This window comes from Parasteatoda tepidariorum, chromosome 7, assembly GCF_982258835.1.
Source record: "Parasteatoda tepidariorum strain Cologne lab strain chromosome 7, Ptep-v5.0, whole genome shotgun sequence".
Taxonomy (NCBI): Eukaryota; Metazoa; Arthropoda; class Arachnida; order Araneae; family Theridiidae; genus Parasteatoda; species Parasteatoda tepidariorum.
The window spans coordinates 49,085,763-49,106,562 of record NC_141761.1 but is presented as its reverse complement, the minus strand read 5'-3'; the positions used below and the strand labels follow the sequence as shown (position 1 = coordinate 49,106,562).

Here is a 20,800-nt window from a genome sequence, read left to right as displayed (position 1 = left end):
GTGATATGGTGTCACATACTGCCATACCACTCAAATTGTTTTTTTTTCAACAATAGTTTAAATATTCTACGATACTCAAGCTGTGGCTCGAGAGGTGCGTGAGCCTGTAGTACTGCAAAAAATGGAAGTTAGGGATGAATTTTCTATCTTATCTCATGACAGAGACGGAAATAAAGTTAATACAAATGCCTACACTCCACTCTGTACTATGCTGAAATATCCTGAACTCATACTTACTGTAGCTTGAGTGATTTCATGACTCACTAACAGATTTTAACCAATGCCAATGTTCCAAAATGGGAACATGGACTTCGAATTTGAATTTAATGAGCATTTAAAGTCCAAAAAGTATCATTTTTCATACATTTAAAATTTACGGTGTGGATTTTCTTTCCATTTATTTTGGTTCTGTTTCCATAATTATTTTATGAATTTTAGAAATGAGATGTAGTTCGTAAAGTTTTATCATGCGTGTAATATGATTCGCCACAAATCAAATCTAATTTTTACAGTACTACTACGTAACTTGCAAGCTATTAAATAGAGAATAAAGTTAGGCATCATATTCGAAATTTTAATAAAAAATTTTAAAGTCAAAGCAATAGTTTAAATCTTAATGTCTTATTTTTGGAACATCGGTGTCTTAAGAGTTCTATTTTCAAATTGCAAGTGATGCATTGAGTTTGGTTGTGTGAATTTCATTCAATTGGTATAATGACTCATATTCAAGATAAAGAATGATGTTTGAATAGAAAAAGACGTGATGCAAGTGACTCTTTTCACGTGAATTTTCAAGTGACTGATAACGTAATGACAGGGGCAGAATACTTAGAAAATAGCAATATATCGCTCATGGGCTGCAATAACTGCACAACTCAAAAAATCAAGTTTTGAGATAAAGGGGTTTAAATATTTCATTGCTAAGGATAAGAAATGCTTCAGTTTGCTTAAACAAAGATTACCTTCAAGTTAAATTATGAGCTGTGCTAGTAATATTGCTGCTGAAAGAATGTGTATTTTCACATTTATACCTGTTCTTAGTCCAAAACACTTGTTTTTTGAGTTGTGCCACTATTGCAGCCCATGAGCGATATCTCTCTTATACTCAATGTTTTTTCTTTTGTTGAAATTGAAAAAAATTCTTTCTGATGAAGTGATGACCATCAGGGGCCCGTTATATTCTTTTACGGTATTTGACAATCATAAAGTTAAAATTTAACATCAAAGGAGTTCCAATTTGTACCTAACAATAATAAAAATTTTTGCTATTGATATTTTCTCCTATTTTTATTTAATTTCCGATTTTGATTTATTATCAATATTTATTATCGATATTTTTCAGCTAGAACCTGATGAACTAAGAGTTTTGATTTTTGCGAAAACATAGATAAAAATAATTTAGACCCTCTTATGCCCTTCTATGTCTGTATAATATTGTTTCAAAAAGTATTATCGGTTAAGATGAAATGGAAATAAAATCCTAGAGTCAAACGCAAATAAAAAACGAAAAAGGGAAATTCCTATTATAAAATCGAAAGAGAAATTTGATGTGCCAAACATAATAGAGAAAACGGGAAGCAATTTTTAAAAAAAAATATCATGAACCAATAAATACAGTGTTCCTCCTGATGCATTTATTTAAAAAACAATTCCTGGAAAATATCTCGAATGTCTCGTTAATCTATTATAAGTTTATGCGTTAAAAACGTTTAAACTGTTAATATATTTCTCAAATTGATATTTTAAATTTTCATGATTTTCGAATTAGATAGCATATTGTTCCGACAGAAGATATGTACTGGAATTCAGTGGAAGCCACAACCACCATCAGCAAAAACAGCTCCTGTCAAACGCCAATGTTCCAACCAAAAATGGAACATCGCTAAAAATGCACATAAATTTTTTTTAACCTATTTGGTTTTTTCTATTTCTTTGAGTTGATCTTTAGTGGTGAATTTTATAAAAATTTCAAGCGTTCTGGTTTCTGGCATTTTAATGGTTAAAATAAAACTAAAATTCAATACGTAAAAAAATTAGAAACAGCCGCGGGCAACTCTTGTAAACTGTTGCAATTGAAATCAAAGTATTTCCTTTCAGGCAACAGCCAAAAGGTGCAAAAAGTTGGTAAATATATGGCTTAAAACTGATTAAGGTGTTTTAATCGGTACAGGGGTTGAATAATTAGAATATTTGAATACAGTTGTGCTGTGCATTCAGCTTCGTCATCGTTCCTTAAGTTTGTGTGTTGTACTAGATCATTCTGAAAAGTGACCAAGTTGGTCTCCAAATTTGGCTAGTATTAAATTGAAAAGACTGTTTTCAACTATTTAACAATAAACAGTGCTGCTAAATAAACAGCAATATTTATCAATTACATTAAAAAAATGAACTAAATGTCCTATTCTCTCTCTTGCTGTAATTACCGTTATTGATTACCATATAAGAAGAAAAAAGTGATTTTAAAGCAATAATTTGATTTTTCTTAAGAAACTCTCAGATTAATAATGATAAATGAATGGCTTCCAGGCATCGAAGCATCCAACTGTCATAAATACTTTTAAATTTCCCGATTTTTTATTACGCATATTTATTTCCTTGTCTCAAAACCCCGAGCTGGTGGGAGAGGTTAAAAATGTTCTCCCTTTTTGACTACGAATAATAAATGGCTTGATTTAAACACAATGCAAAAGATTTGATTAATTGCCACTGTTTCCAGACAACTTTCATACTTGTTAATTTATCTTGCAGGAGTTGTCTCACAATGTGAATAAATTTATAAATACATGGAAAGCAATTTCGACTGAACGATATTCCGATCCGCGAAATATGATAAGTAATTTTTAATTCACGAAGGACATTAGTATAATCCACTTCATTTTCAAAACCATTAATTTTTTATACTTGTATTTATTGCAATGAAAATTACTAGAACTTAGTAATTAAATTTTGTTCCTATTTTAAAATGCTACCATTGGTTTTTATTACCTCATATCACAAAGAAATTGCTTTTATGCATCAATTTAATTATTAACTTGCAGTATTATTCTTAATATATAATGAATCGATTAAGCAGGATGATTACAAATTATTTCTCATATGTTGGATGGTAGCAGTCTGGATGGAAAATAGAACAGTTATGGTGAATAAAATATTTTTCTAACCTTCTGAATAAGTCTCAGTTGTATAAAGGTGATAAAACAACACTTCAAACTAGCAAATTATTTTAGTTTTACTAGTTTAACTTAAATTTTCCTGAAAATGTTCATTGAATTCTTTTTCATCAAGCAGTAGTTTTAAAATTTTACGGTATTTTTTTAGAAGTAATTTAATTAATTAGATTGAAATTAGTCTATTCGGATTTTTTTGTTGTTGTTGCAAAAGTACACAATCTAGTGGTAAAAACCTAAAAGAAGTCATGTTTTATTGCATATTTTTTGTGGTATAAATGTTAGAAATTTTGTTTTGAAATTACATACAAAAAAATTGTTAAATTTTTGCCATCTGTTTATTAAACATGTCTAGACAATTGAAATTTATTTTTTTAAACTTTTTAATAACTTATTGGTGACATGAAAAATGGTTAGACTCCACCTCCATGGAATGGGAGAATTTAGAATGCAATAATTAGTATGCAATATTTTACTAAAATGATCAGGGTTTGTATTAGCAACTGAAGGGAACAAATTTATTGTTGTACTTATGCAAACAAATACTTTAAATTTTATAATTCAGGAATGGGAATTTTAAATCTGAAATTCGTTCTCTCCTAATGATACAGATTTTTTTAAATAACATTTCTAGTCTGATTTTTGTCGAAAGGACCAAATTTAAAAGCGATATATTTAATAAGGGGTTGCATAAATGTTGCAACAAACGCCTAGGAGAATTAGGGTACATCATCAGAATTACACTACATAGAAACAAATGCCCAAAACTGTCGTCATACGCGGCTAGGGTCACTGCTCTATTATGACTTGTTAAGAAGCACGCGAAGAAACAGTTCATAGTCAGGAAGCACTCCTAGCTACGTACGATGACATTTCCGGGCATAATTTACAAAGCATTTTTAATCATGATGTTGTGCCTTAACACCCCAATGTTTTTAGCAACATTTATGCGACCCCTGTTACATATAATGTTTTTAAATTTGTTTATTTCGACAAAAAAATAGACTAAAAATGTCATTAAAAATGTGTTGCGTGAAGTGTGAAACCGATTGCAGATTAGAAATCAGTGATACAAAAGTATCTATGATCTGTAAAAGAGATCTCATACAACAGGAAAAAAAATTGCCCATTAGAGTAGTTATCGTACAGATAGATTTTTAACACCTAGCCACCAGGCCCTTTACCAGCTCTGAAATATGCCGCACTTATTGGAGCTTTAAGAGTTGCAGCAATAAGATCTCAGAGTCACATTCTCGTTGTGCCAAAACTTGCATATGCCTGACATTTAAAAACTAACACAATCTTTCGGTTTAGCAAAACTCAATGACAACAATGCGTGACATTTAAAAATTAACACAATCTTTCGGTTTAGCAAAACTCAATGAAAACAATGCGTGACATTTAAAAACTAACACAATCTTTCGGTTTAGCAAACCTCAATGAAAACAATGCGTGACATTTAAAAACTAACACAATCTTTCGGTTTAGCAAAACTCAATGATCTATCTCAATGATAGTCATTAGATCATTGAGTTTTGCTAAACCGAAAGATTGTGTTAGTTTTTATCATTGAGTTTGCTTGCTATTTTGGGATAATAGGTATTTTTTTGTGATAATAGGCTGTGTACTTAAAACTTTTTAATTAAGCGTTGTGACTTAATTAAAAAACAGCAAGTAAAAATTACATTTTTAATTTACTACTTTCCCAGCGCAAATAATTACCTCAGCAAAACCGCGCAGGCATAAAAACTATAATATCTCTAAGCCCTCAACCTAGTAATCCAAAAAACCTATCTTCTTTAAAGTAGCCTACTCTGCGCATTTACTAAAACAACCACAAAAGTTTTCTGTAGTAATATACAACGCACACAAGCCACAAAAGACATTCCATATCAAGAATTTATTTTCCTATCTGAAAGGAAAAGTCATTTTTTTTTCAATAAAGTCATTTCCTCTTACTATTCGAAATAGGAGTTGTACCATAATAACAATATTTGTTTTCGCCTAGACATCAAAATGCAATTTTGGATTTGCAGTAGGTATAAAAGTGCATTTTTGTTTCCAATTCTGATAAACCACAAGCATTGAATTTTGAGCAGCAGAAGGGAACATACAAGCATTTGCATTTTCCGAATTTTATTTTTCTATTAAATAGTTCGTTGCGACTTACATCCAATATTAAGTAAGAAAAATTTATTATTTCTCGTGGGTTATTGTTTATTGGATTCAAAACCGCACTGCAGGTTATTGTTATTTCGTAGAAATGCAATTCAAATATAGAAAATAAATAAAAGAACTCTTAGTTTTTCTCTACCTTCTTTTTGAAAGAGCTCGTAATATGGTTAAATGTAACAATATAATTATCAACAAGGTTTATTATATGTGACTGTATGTATTAGGGATTTGTTCAAACATGTTTTAATGAAACATGTTTAAATATGGATATATGCTTGAATATAAATTAAATTTTAACTATGCAAAGGCATGATATGTCTTTTTTTTATATGACGTTAACTAATATTAAAATAAGTGTTTTTAAGGCAGTTTTTTGGGCCGGGATAGCCTGGTCGGTAGGGCGCTGATCCCATGTCCGAGAGTTTGTGGGTTCGAACCCCGCCGGCCGAAGACTCCCCGTGTAGTAAAGTGACTGATGCACGTTAAATCTGTCGAGTCGCAAAAGTCCTTCATGTTCCCATAACAAATTAATACCTCTGGGGATACTGGATTGGAGATCGATCGTTCTCTGATTCAGGTCAAAATTACGATCTGTGAATAGATGTATGAATGGGTCCGCCCTATAAACGGGTGCGACGTATGGTGTGGAAGAAGTCGAATTCTTGGTCATAGATGGCGCCACTGGAAAACAAGAACATTAGCACCCCCTCTGCCTAAACAGGCATACGTCAACAACAACAAGGCAGTTTTTTTAAGTTTTTAGCTAATAATACTGCAGTATTCTCTGATTCGGCTTAGATTCTGAAACGACAGTAGCTGTCAGGTCAACGAATCCTTTTTCCTTTTTTTTATCTTCATGATAAGTTCTGACCACAGTTCTCACTCCAAATCTCACTCCTCTGTCCTCCGGACAAGGAACTGTCTTCGGAAGAAGACGATGCGTCTAACTGAAAATACAACAACGAAAAACGAAACAACAAAGAAATATACGTAGAAAAAAGTTAACTATTTTCACATAAAAGTAAGAGCCCAGTGAAATATTCTGAAAACACTAAAAGAACATTCAAATTTACACCACAGATTATGGTATTTAAAGACAATACTATAAACATTTAAACAAGGAAAACTAAATTCATTGTACTTATATTATTGGGAGTATATATTAGTTCGATCCATTTTCAAAACATGGCTCTGGTTGTTATGAATGTTTCATAGTGACAGCTGGTTTCGGTGGTTTCAGAGAGGTTAAACATCTGTCAATAATATTCAGTTTATATCGCTTTGAGTTTCATACAAAAACCCTGCTTTTTACTTTGTTGAATATGTCAAATTCTGTGGTAACTAAGCAGCATTTGCGGGATGTTTTATATTTCTGCTTTTATTGGAAGAAAAGTGCAGCTGAAGCGCATCGAATGCTTGTAAAAGTTTATGATGACAATATTCCAACTAATAAATCTGTAGGGACTGGTATCGACATTTCAAGAAAGGTGAATGAAAAATGGTGAATAGTGTTGTATACTATGAGCTGCTACAACCTGGCGATTCCATTACGGGCAATCGGAATAGGCTACAATTGATTCGTTTGAGTTGTGCATTACGAGAAAAATAGCCGGAATACGAGGAAAGACATGACAAAGTTATTCTTCTGCATAATAACGGTCGACCTAATGTCGCAAAAGTCGTGAAAAATTATTTGGAAACGCTCAAGTGGGATATTTTACTGCACCCGCTGTATTCGCTGGACATGGCTCCTTCTGATTACTGGTTGTTCCGACAGATGCAGCACGATTTGGCAGGTCACCAGTTCCCTTCTTTCGCAGAAATTGAAAATTGGCTCCCAACTTGGATCGCCTCAAAAGACGAGATATTCTTTCGAGGTGGAATTCAAAAATTGCCTGAGAGGTAGGAAAAAGTAGTAGCCAGCGATGGACAATACTTTGATTAATCTGCTCATTCATTTTGTTCTGAAATAAATCCATTTTTGACCACAAAAAAGCGGACCGAACTAATTTGTACTCCCAATATTTCACATGACAGGTAATCTTGATAAGGCACATGCATTGCCATGTGCACTTCTTTTCCTATATGTAATTATAATATTATATCTTTGGAGTGCTAGTGCCCACTTTGTTAGCTTTGCACTATGTGGGACACTGAGCGTCGAATATGTGTGTGGGTCATGATCAGAAATTACTTCAATTTGTGAATCAAAAATCCATGTATCGAACTGCTTTAATACCTCCAACACTGAAAAAGCCTCTCGTTCGATAGTAGACAATTTTTTCGCTTCCCAATAACACCTTTCTAATGAATGCAATAGACATTTTTTTCTATATTCATCAGTTTGGGATAAACAGGCTCCCACGGCAGTTGCACTACCTACAGTAAAGTGTTGAAGCGGCCGCTTCATATTGGAAGTGTACGGAGAAATCATTTTAATTAGCAGCTCTTTGAGCTTAAAAAGACGACTGTTCAGCTGAGTCGTCCCAAAGAATGTTTTTCGGATCGTTTTTCTTGGTAAAGTTAGTTCTAGGTAACATTTTATGTGAAAAGTTCGGAATATTATTTCTATAGTAGTTAGCCAAAACCCAGAAGACATCTAACTTCCTTTGTAGTAGATAATCGGCTTACTTTTCGTACTGCCTCAATCTTTTCGGGATCGGGGGAATGCTGTCGGGATCCGAGAAAATGACCAGAAAATTTTAGAGTCTTTTTCCAAAGTCACATTTTTAAAGATTCACTTTCAGCCCTGTTTTGTTCGATGTTCTGAACACATGGTCAATATGATAAAGGTGATCTTCCCAAGCTTCAGAAAATATTTCAACATCGTCCATATATGATAGGCAATATTTCCGATGAGGCAATAGGACTTTATCCCTCGATTTTTATCTCTCGAAAAGTACTTCCACTGTTTTTCATGTCGAATGGTAGAACCTTCCATTTGTAATGTTCAGAATGAGTTACAAATGCAGTAAGATGTTTAGCTTCCTCCTTCATAACTATTTGCCAGTACCACTTTGTCAAGTCTAATACGCTTATGTAATTTGTTCATCAATTTCAAATAAAAGATCTCTGGCATTTTGCATAGGATGGGCATCATCCTCTTTTCGATATGCATGCTATGGGAGGAGTTTATTTATTTTCCCTTGTTAATTTGTAAATTTGCTTTGTAAATCTGAGAATATTTTTAAAAACATTTTTTAATAATTTCTTCTTCTCCCTTAAAAAATCTTATTTTTTCCCCCTGCTTTCTAGATATTTCTAGCTTTTTCTTTCTATATATACTAACTATATATTTTTAACTATTTCTTTCTATATATATATATATATATATATATATATATATATCAACTTTCTCGGGCCATAGATCGGCTGCTTAAGAATATTTCAATTGAATATTTCAATAAAATGCAGAGCAATAAAATTATAACAAAACAAAAAATGCAATGTTCCCAGTTATATTAAATACATTTCTTTTAAAAATTTTGTTTCAAAATTTATTTGAATTTAATTTATTCATAAAAAAAACCTGAAATATAATTTGAGTATTGGCATTTTTATTCGAAATCTACACTTTCAGTATATATTCCCAATATTGTCACTTATCAGGAAATATTAAAAAAATATTTTGAAAATGTTCGGGATGAGATTTGGGACCACCATTGGGATTACCTTTCATTTTGCTTTATACTTAGTGTATATTACAGTTTGGAAACATTTTCCCAAAACCTATTTTACTATTCACTCTTATCTAATTTTTTCAACCGTTTTCGAAATACCATAAGAGAAGAAAAAATTAGGATGTTAGCTTTGAAATACTTATTATGAGTAATGTAAAAAAGAGATATTTCAGACTTGGAGTTTTATTCGAGATATGAATAGATTTCTAAACACAAATAAAGAAAAGAAAATTGAAAAGTTTTGAAATGCTTTTAAAATTACTAAAAAATTACATTTGGTCTATTGAAACCATGAGTAATGCAGCATATTTATTACAAAACAACTTTGGATTTATTATCTATATTAGAGTTCTGATGCCTGAGTTAGGCGAAATATATCTAGCGTATTTTATTCAATCAATAATTTAATGACTTTTACAATAATGCGATTTGTTTCATTAAATTCCTTTTAGTTCCTTCGGTTAAAGTTTTAATTTCTTCTGTAATAATCAGGATCTTACTCATTAGTACATAGTATAATTTCATGTAATAAACAATGCAGTTAACTGTTTTAAATGTATTAATCCATTTGGGAATAAGATTCTGAAGTTAATGGAGACAAGAAGTTCTAAGAAAATAACGTATCCTTAAGGGCTATTCCCATAAGTTGTCTAACACGTGATACAAACAAATAATTATACTTTATTCAAAAATATTTTGTAAATGCTTATATATGTCAGAAATATTTATGTACCAAATTTTCACGAATTAAAATATTTTCTTTGATTTTTCTATGAAAAAAAACCTGTTTATTGTATAGATTATTTCCAATTTTGATCTAATGTTAGAATTGCTCTTAAGTAATATAAAACCATTTCTCATTTTTTTATTTATCAGTTTTATGTATTGTAAATTATACTAAATATAAAAATTGGCCTAAAAATTCTTCATATTTTATTACTTTTTTTAAATTAAGCTTTTGTATGTTCTTTTTGCTTCCATGTATGTAGTTTTTTCTCTTCGCTTAATTCTAAAGCATTCTTGGGAAACTATTTCGTTTGGAGTGTTGCCAAATTTTAAATCGATTCAAATGCGTTTAATAGACCAAATATTGTTTTACTTCTTTCATAAATCTCGGTTCCATCTTATAATTTATTTAAGCTTTATTTAAAGCATTAATATTTATCTTTTATTTCGAGTATGTTTCTCCGAAAACTTAATTTTTTTAAGCTATATATTTACGAAATATTTATTTTGTTTTTTTCCGGGTTATGTTTTGAATTGAATTTAATACTTTAAGTCTTTGAATGGGTCGCAAGTTTGATATTTGAATATTCAAAATGCTTTTTTTGCTTGATAAAATCGAAGAAGAAACATAAAAAGACTACATTTTTTACAACACTTATTTATTTAGCACATGCCATATATTTATAAAGGCATATAATTTAACAAAATCCTTTATAGTACAGAATAATAAAAGACGTAATATTTTACAAGTATGATTAAGCTTTTCTTAATCATTAGAAAAAAATACAGAATTTGCTTTCATTACAAAGATTTTTTTCAAAAAAAGAAGTCAATGTCATGAATAATTTAATTAATTGTAGCCAAGAAATAATTTTCTTAATAAACATCATTATAAATAAAATATTTAGCTGTTAACTGAATACAAAATTAAGAAAAACTCTATAAAAATATATATACACAAATTCTTTGCATGCGAAATCTTTCGACACAAATTGAAAAAAGCAAAAAATATCATTAAATGATGTCTAGTAATAAATTAATATATAAATGAAGCTTGAAAGACAATTTTTTTATATTACACTAACAGATATATTTGAGCAAGTCCAAGCTACAGTTGTCATAAAATTATTAAAAAAATATTTTTACTGAATATGAACAAATAGTAAATTACTTTGTATGTTATTTTTTATACAATTTAGTAATAAAGCTTAGGGGTGAAAATTATCCTATTTTCTCTGGTAGTTTTTTTTGTTCTAATTAATAACAATATTTAAGAAAAATTTACTTTAACCCAGTTTCAAAGTGCAGAACTTTCCTTAGTTAGCATAAAAAGGTCTCTTATAGTTTTGCATAAAACAAACAATTCCTTGTTTTTTTCTCTCTCCTTATTTTCACTAAAGTATATTAATGATTACGTAATTATGTTATAGACATAAAAATATTGAATTTTAAGGGATTTAAAAGTCAAAAGTACAAATACATTTTTTCTGAACAATATTCAGAAATTTATGTAAATAAAATTGTATAACAAAGCTGCCACCAATGAATATAATGTTAAGAGCAACATGATAAAATGAGCTCTGTTTTGTCCGCTCCATTTATCATAAAATGCTTTGAATTTTGAAATTAATTAATTCAACTCGTCCTCCGGTTGGAGTCAAACTTAAGAGATCTAATAAATTCCTACTAGTTGCAATTCAAAAATAAAATAAAGATATGCGACTATATAGTTTCAATTCCTTAATATCAATACATACGGCTTTCGAAAAGTTTTTTTCTTTAATTACTGTAACTGCTTATAGTCTACAATGCAATTACAATTATTACTTCTTATGAGATAATGAGCAGTAATGTATTACTTTTATATAATATATTTTTTAAATGATTGTCAAGATAAATTATGTTCACTAAATAAAGTTTCATTAAAATCAAGTGTATAAAATTAAGTGAAAACAGGTGCAGTAAGAAGAAATTAAATAATTATCTTCAACTCTCAACTTTATTATTAAAAAAGGAATTTTTTCCACTTGCAGCTGAAGTTTTACTTTATTAGAAAGAAAACAAATAACTACTTACAGTATTATTCCACTGATATATTTTTTTTCTGTAGAGATAAATGCAAAATTCACATAAAATAAAAGTACGTAATTGTTGTATTTATTGATAGATGTTTCATTTTGGCACATTATTTGAAAAATATTTTCTCTGACATAATTATAAGCCATTTTGATAGTAAAAAGTTTTAAGATTTTTAAAATAAAGATATTATTTAACAGCAAAGGGATTTTTGTAGAAACTCAAAAGACAATACCAAATCACCCACCATATGATCCAGATCTGTCCTCTATCTTCCATGAGCTCAAAAGTGCTTCAGCAAGAACATGGGACAATAGGATGAAAAAGTCAAGGTCGGTAAGTTTTCAGAGCTCTGATTGTTTTCAGAGCTTGGCATTGTGCAAGTATTTGCACAATAGTGACAAATGATTAATCATCTGTAGTCAAAACCTTTTTAATTTCATTTAATAATTTTTATGAAATAGATTCTGACTGACTCTTTAATGATTATTTCGGACCTGATTTTATAGTCCGATATAGTAACAGTTTGTTACTATATCAAAATGAGTATTTAAATGACATTTTGTTATTAGAAAGCATTGGAGTCTCTACACGCGAAACAATATTGAATTGATTCACTGATTACGACTGACTCGACAAACTGACATGAATTAGAACACTAACTCATTTGAAGAATAAAAAAATTCAGACAACTAGTTTTGATCATAAGAATATTACCTTGAAAGATTTATTTAAAAATTAAATGGTGTAAGAAGTTTTTTATTATTTACAGATAAATTGTTAAGTTTAATCTTTAAAAAAAAAGTCCTTTTTCCTAACCACGCTTTTCATTTAGGAATAAAGTATATTTAGATAATTTAAAAGGAAAGAATTCTGTAACCAAATTTATAAAAGTCGTTCTGCTTTCCAGAATAAAACAGATTTGTTATACAAACACACAGTATCATACATATTAAGTAACAACAAAAACTTAGTAATTGTAGTCTTTCAGGAAAATAAATATATTAACACTTTTCGACTCACAGAATTATATACATATATTTTTTTTCTCTGAATAGAGCTTCTAGTCTCTTAAAACATAGTCTTCATTTTAATCAAGGACGCAATTTAAATCATTTCTCACTTATGAGGTAATTCATAAGAACGGATCTTAAAATGATGCAAATGAATATTTTACAATGTACTACTGTAATGCATCAAAATAATTTGGCACTCAGTAACGACCACATTCTGCAATGGTATCCAACATTGTGCAGTTAATGGTAATATCCATTTGTGGATAAATAATACTGTGTAAGCAAGAATTAGCCTGACGCCACTTAAAATGTTGCCATTTTTATCCGTGAATCTCACATCAATGCTTCAGATACTGTTTGGGACTGTCTGTTCCAATGAAAGAAATAACCTTGCTTAACTGACCCATGCATAGTCTTCAAACCCCTTGTCCTTCCAAAAATCACACTTGTCTTGATGGTAACTGGGAATGATTGTAACGTTGTCTCTTTCGATCAGGGCTATGTTGTTTGGGTACGTTTCCCACCCTGGAATGGGTGAATGATACCCTGCCGAATGAATGAAAGCCTTGACCAGGCGGTGCAGTTCATCTCTGAATGCGAAATCACTTTGAGTAGGAGCTTCTATGTAGTGCTCCATATGGTCAAAGAAAGCAATGGCATCCCAAGGATGAAATGAGAATGATGATGGGTAACCAAGAGTTTTTATCTGAAAGTGATAATACAAAAACATTAAATCATATTTGAAAATAAACATAAGCAGAAAGGGAATATTTAACTGAAGAAATTAAAGAATGTTTCATTTGTGAAAACTAAATTGAAATTTCAGGGGAAAAAGATAATTATAGTTTTAATTTTCTACACAACAAGAATTTATTTTGAAAAATCGTAAAATTTTGGAGATCTTTAACACGTTCACGCCGGGGTGACCCACCGGTGGGTCGCGCTAGATTGTCTCATCTGGCAGCGCACCAGAGTAAAAACTGGTAACAATAAATTTCATTTTTTAGTTTTAATCCGGGAATAATAAAAATCCATAACTACCAATTGTTTTTAACGGATGCAATTTTTATATTGAATTGCTTCTTCGCCGTGATAAATTTCCTTACAGTGAATTGTTATTGTTGAGAATAGCTAGTTGAGAATAACGTTGAGAATAATGAATAATGTTGAGGATAATACTCCTCCCGAATATTATATAATATTGAAATAGTTCTTCTACCAGTATTTTCTTTTTTCCCGTATCAGTATTTTCACTTTTCCCGGCGTGAACGCATTAAATGTGTTTGAAATGGAAAAAAGATTGTAAGCGCATTTGTCAACAATCAATAGATTAATCTAGAAAACTGTCTCTTGACAGCAAATTAAAACGCTAGGATTGGACAACTATAAAACTGTAGGATTGGACAACTATAAAACTGTAGGATTGAACAACTATAAAACTGCTCGCACTACGGCACGAGAAGTTTGAATAGGTGTTTGAGATTGATAGTTTCTGTTAATGGAAAGCTTGTGGATAAGAACTGAAGGCGAGATAAAATGCTTAGTGCCAATTTAAAAAACTCAAAATTTAATTATTATAAAATTCAAAATAATTCACGCAGAACCTTCATACCCGCACCTCTTTAGTTTCAGCTTAATTCTATTGACTAAAATTTGTATTATCGCTGTTAAATTAACTGTAAAAATGAAGCATATAATAAATTACATGATATTAGTTTACTACAAAGCCTCTCACAAACCTCAATATTTATCGGAAACTTGAAGTACTTCTAAATCACATGTGTATATGCCACACTCGCACAACCCATAAACGCCTCTTGTTAATTGGACCTTATTATGTTCCAATTGAAAGGAACCGCTTACGTATAAAGATATTTTTACCTTTTTTACTCTGCGCAATAAATTAAAAATCAAAAAAAGCTTCATATTCTCAATCTTACATTGGTTTTACTAATTGATGATAGCCACCATAATAACTTTTTTTCATATCAGAAAGATACTGTTTTCTATACGGCCACCTAGCTCTCAGCTCACAGGAGAATCGTCAACCTAGTTGTATAATATAAACCTAGTTGTATAATTTACACCTAGTTACGACCGCAGTAAACAGAATCTTGCATTATCTGAATCTCCACAACTGAATCTTGCGTTAAATTAACTCCGAGCTAATTAACGAAAATAATCCCTGATTGAAGATTTATAAGTCTTCGCTCACTAGGTACACCAAAAATAATTATTAATAACGAAAGGGAACCGAAACACATAAATTAAGCATCCAAATACGATGGAGAGAACTTCACGTCGCAAGATAAAATAATAAAAACATTACAATATATAGCAGGCATGTAGGCTAATTCTCAGAAATCCCCCTCTTCAAAAAAAATCATCGGGAAATTATTTAAAAAAAAAAGCTAAATTTTAAAATATTTTAACATATAACTAGAAGCATATTTTATGTTTTTTTCTAAAGTGTATATTTTAAAATTATTTTATAAGTTTGAAATGGTATAATAGTAAATATAAAAACAAATTTGAAACATTTAGAACAAATAAATCGATGGTTCATTGCTGTTTCTGCACGTCTTAGAAACAAGTTAAGTTTTTTGTGAATACAAATGTAATTTTTAACTTATACTATCAAACCACTCATTTAATTTTGAAAAAAATCCTACGAAATGTATCTTTTTTATAACAAATAAATTTTTTAATTCTTCTTAAAAAATATTTGCTTGCCAAAAATGTTGTTCATTTGCGTTTGGGCAACGTGAAGGTTGTTTATTATTATGAGAGGAACGAAACTACATTTTTCTCTGTTGCATTTCCACGTTGAATAAAAACCATACCAGAACTTTTATAACTTATAACTGTTCAAAATGAATGATATATTCTTTAAAAAAAATGCGCATGTAATAACGTATTCTGCAGAAACTTCAATCTATTTTACATTTTTTTCTGAAACAAAAATTAATTTAAAACTACAAATGTTTTTAATAGTACGTAAAAATAATTATGTATAAAGAGTATAGAATTCGCTAGGTAAAAGAAAGTCTATACATTATAAATGTTCAGATTATAAATGAGAATTAAAAATTTTCATTGATATTTTGCTGCAACATGTTTAATATATTTAAATTATGAAACGTCCTTAAGCTATATCATTTGTTTTGTAATAACATTTTACCGAGAACAAAATCTCTCGTAATTTAGGAAATTTCGTATCTCGAGAACAATAACTTCAAAAAATATCTTTTTCCTGAAGTCGTAATCACTATAGCTATTGCTTTGGCGAATGCATAAAATAAGAAGGAACAAGACATAATGAAACCTTTTATGCCAAACTTTCAGGTTATGAAGAAATAACTTATCATAAAGAAGTATTTCTTGCAGAAGAATAGGTAAAGAAAGTAAGCAATATCATCCTATCTTTAGAATATTTAAGGTAGCATGCATTGAAATATCTTTTGTTATCCCAAAGCATTTTTGTGGGATCTAATGAAATACTCCAGGAACATACGGATATAATTTATTTAATTGATTAGCACTTGGTTTTAAGGACACTTTTTATTAGATTCAATAAGTACATAAGCAAATAATATTTCACATTTGCTGCACGCAACAAATTGTCCATTTTTAAAATAATGGCATTCGGTAAATGCTTTAATTCAAATTAACTGATAATATCATGAGATTTAAACTAAATTCAATTCTTTTCAAATTTAAGAGTTGCCTTTTTGGTTCTTTTTAAATAATTTAATTCTTAAACTTGCCGACCGGCCTGAGTAGGGGGCAGGGAACTGTCCTTGCATCAGAAAAGTCATGGGTTCGAATCCCGGGCAAGGCATGGATGTTTCTTTCTCTCTTTCTGTGTTCTATGTCCCTTCTCCTTTGTGTGTGAATATGATCCGCCCTATAAACGGGTTGTGGTTGTGTGAATGGCGTGGCAGAATTCGAATTCCTGGCCATAGATAGCGCCACTGAAAAACAGGAACAATCGCACCCCCACTGTCTAAAAAAACAGGCATACGACAAAAAGAAGAAAAAAATCTTAAACTTGCTTGTGTGTTTCCGAACGAAAAAGACAAGTACTACAAAATAATTTAAGTAAATTTTTTCATCCATTATAACAAATAAAAAAATAATCAGTTTTCGTTTTAAAATTTGTTCAAATCTTGACCAGTTTAAGTAGTGTGGCAATTAAAAACTCATCTTTGTTTTTATAGTACACCTTACTTGTAATATCCTCATTCTACATAAAACAAGTAAAGCTTGCGTCAGGTTAAAACAGTATAGATTGGGACTTACTCCATTGTAAAAAATGACCTATGACTTCTAGTATTAATTAACAATTTCGGCTCTTGACTACATTTAGATACGCCAAGAATGTTTTTGAGAAAGAAATTACTATACAACAATAAATTGTATAGATCTAGAAAGCTGGTTTTTATTGCTGCAAATGACATTAACTATTATTGAAATCGATATTACAGAATTCGACTGTAATTTTAAATTTGCCTCATCTGTTTTAAAAAGTTGACTATGCTACATTAGTTAAGTTTTTAATTCTTAACGAAATATTTTTTTAATAAACCAAATATGGTTAGCACTATTGACTCAAGCGTCAAAAAAAATTCTATCAATGTACATTCAGAAAGAAAGTGTAGTCAAAACTATCAGAGTATGGTAAAATTTAGCGTGTTTCCGGCACTATGAGAAAACCAAAGAGTTAGGTAATTTTAAATGAAGCGCTTCGGTAAGGATTTTGGTAAAATTAACAATAAAATATGGTTTTGTAATATGTGATAAAATTTGATAGATATAGCAAAATTTGGTTATTTATCACACCCTAGAGCATGGCATTAAAACCATTTATTTGGTTAAATTTATTTCTCAGTTTCGCATTTTTTACTATATGTGTGGAAGTGAGATCAATAATTTTAAGAACTAGAATTTTTGGTAAACCTAATTTTTTATGAATGTTACATGAATCTATGGAAAATTACTATATATTTTAATTTTATGAAACAGAATTATGCTTATTTTAAACCAGAAGTTAGTTTACTATATAGTATGGTTATTTAACCCGAATTTTTTTCTTTGAGTATATTAAGTTGGTAATAACTCAATTACTGATAGTTTGGTTGTGAACTATTTCATAACCTGCACAATGGAGAACTATATCGTTTTATGGATAATGTATCCTCAAACTTCACATAGAAGTCAATCCTAACCAATTTTGAAATATCTTACTATGGAAATATCAGCAAGATTTAAGGATGCAAGTTTTGAATAATTCATTGATAAATTTAATTTCGTTATTTTCTGATTTATATTAAAATTTTCTTAAATTTTCTTAAAATTTTCTTAATAATCTGCTTAATCAATACTTTAAAAATATGTCGCGCAAAATAAAGAGAAACTGGGCAGCACATTTTCTTTTTAACTTTAATTTTATACCAATTTCATCGATCTTGTTTCTAAAGAAAATGTCGGTAATAAAAGAGAATTATTGTTCTTATAAATCTAGCTTCTAATCTGTAGTAAGTAAGTATTCTTCCCAATTGCCCGAAAACGGCAGTGCTTACAGCCACTGCTTCAATTGATAAAATTTAACGCTGCTCTTTCATCACAATTGTATCTTTTTTTATTTTTTACTAATTTGTTTCATTCTTCGCAATCCGTCTTGTTTAAAAATAGAATAAAATGTTGCTTGCTAGCTTTCAACTCTCATAAAGATTAGCAAAACTTTTGGTGAGTTTTTTATGTCCTAAATTTCATAAATTGAAGATTTAGTAATTTTTCAGTTAAAATCTTAGTTCTTTTGGTTAACTTATAAATATTTTTTCTCGTTTAAAAGATATTCCATAGAATTAACTCTATATGCTTTACTCAATCAATCATTAACTTTTGTTTCAATGATTGGAAAATTGCAATGTTAGTATGAATAACTTCACAAAATTCAGTATTTTTCCCGTAAATTTATAATAATTGCCCTCAATTTAATTTTAACATGATTCGATAATTTTTTGAAAAGTACACTGTAAAAAATTCCAGATGAAATTACAGTTCAAAGTACCAGTACTTTCGGCCCAAATCCGTTTATTCATAAAATATACTATAATTTTTGAAGTAATACAGAGTGTGATTCAGTGATTTTAAGTAAATTGTTACTGTAAAATTTACAGTATATCAGATCTTTTGTCCCGTAACATGTTCCGGTAAAAATTTATTTCACGATAAAAAGTACCAGCACTCTGAATGTCGGTACCATAATTTGATCCGGAATATTTTTCAGTGTAGTTTAAGACATAGAGACATTTTTGCAATTTTCTTTATTTATTATATCTTTTTTGTGTTCAATTACTTAATACTGAATAATTTAAGTTTTTGGAAAACTAATAAACAATTAGAAATGTTATCATGAAAATTGCAATGTAAATTAATAAAAAAATGCATGCATATATATATATATATATATATATATATATATATATATATATATATATATATATATATATATATATATATATATATATATATATATATATATATATATATATATAAAACGTTTTTTCATAATATAATATTTGAAACTACATGCTGATGACTACTACCGCCATTTCTATTTCTATTCTTTTATTTATGATTAAAAAATATATATATTTTTAAAACAATATTTTTCAAACATAAATACTTTATGGTTAATGTGGGAATAAATTGGAAGTTTAAACAATCTGTTTCGGGACTTTTAATTCATTTGGGCATGCATATGGTTGTAGTGTTATTAATAATTTGTTAGTCTGAAGTAAATTTTTATAATAATATTAGTAAACCTGTGTTCGAGTTTTCGTGATTAACTTTAGGTATAGAAAATTCCGATTTAATTATAATTGTTTCAATGCTTAACTTTTAATTCCTTATTGGATGACGTAGTTACTAAAATAATTTTATAATACGTTTGGTGCAATCTGTGTCCTTAAATCCTACATCCAATTTAATTATTTTTTATAATTTGTCCTTGGTGTAAACTTGCTTTAATCTGCATTTCGACATGATAATCGAGTACGTCATACATTTATTTATCTTTTTGCTATAAATATATTTTGCTATAAATATTGTTTCGCTTTAAATATTGTTTTGCTTTAAATATTTTTTACATTCACTAAAAATGTTAAAAGGAAAATACTTACTGAAATGGAAGGAGTAGATGTAACAACGTATCTGTAAAAAGGAGATGATGTTGAATTAACTAACTTCTTTATCATTCTGTCAATTGGGCAAGTTTGTCTGAGATCAGTGACCATACTGCTATACACTTCCTCTGCTGTCAGGAAGTCTAGTGAATATACAAAGAAATAAAGATTGATAAATAAATATATAAAAAAATCGTATGCTTATAAAATATGGACATACATTTCAAGTAAATTAATGCCTGAATCTTAGATTTTCCCCTAGTATGAAATATACTGCTCATAATTATATTAAATTATACATTGTTAACAAAGATATGAATGATTTTTTAAGAACTGGAAAGCTTAACTCTCTAACTCTAATGATGGCCTTTGTCACTGTTTTTTTTTATCATAAGATATTTTCTAGAAAAACAGGGAAACGTTTGTTAATAAAATATATAACCTATGTAGTTTTGTGTAACAGCATTTTGTACAATGCGTTTTGTTTGCGTAATGAAATGATTGACCACCTGGATTCGAAAAATATTCACCTGTGCTTGAAAATTATTAAATTCAAGAGTGCTGAATATGTGACATAAAAAGTAATTTTGATAGGAAATGGCTTTTATCTCTTTTGAATTGAGCTTTTTATATTTAAAAAGAAGTTTCAATGAAGATGTTTAGATTTATATCTGATTTATAATTCTCCCCCTACTTTTGAGAACAAGCAGTTCTCAAAAGTAGAGGAAAAGTAGTAATTCTCAATGAGATAGGCCAGTTTATAAAAATAA

At 29.5% G+C, this 20,800-nt stretch overlaps 1 protein-coding gene across 1 annotated transcript in view; it reads right to left on the bottom strand.

Moving 5' to 3' along the window:
- Positions 1-11,633: 11,633 nt before the first annotated feature.
- The window catches only part of LOC107439320 (uncharacterized), a 78,663-nt gene continuing 69,496 nt past the window's right edge, over positions 11,634-20,800 (bottom strand). The window contains exons 10-11 of the mRNA XM_043042697.3: positions 20,028-20,173; positions 11,634-13,546 (exon numbers count right to left, since the gene is read on the bottom strand). Coding sequence (XP_042898631.1) covers positions 13,235-13,546; positions 20,028-20,173 — 458 coding nt within the window. The 3' untranslated portion in view covers positions 11,634-13,234. The remainder of the gene's footprint in view (positions 13,547-20,027; positions 20,174-20,800) is intronic.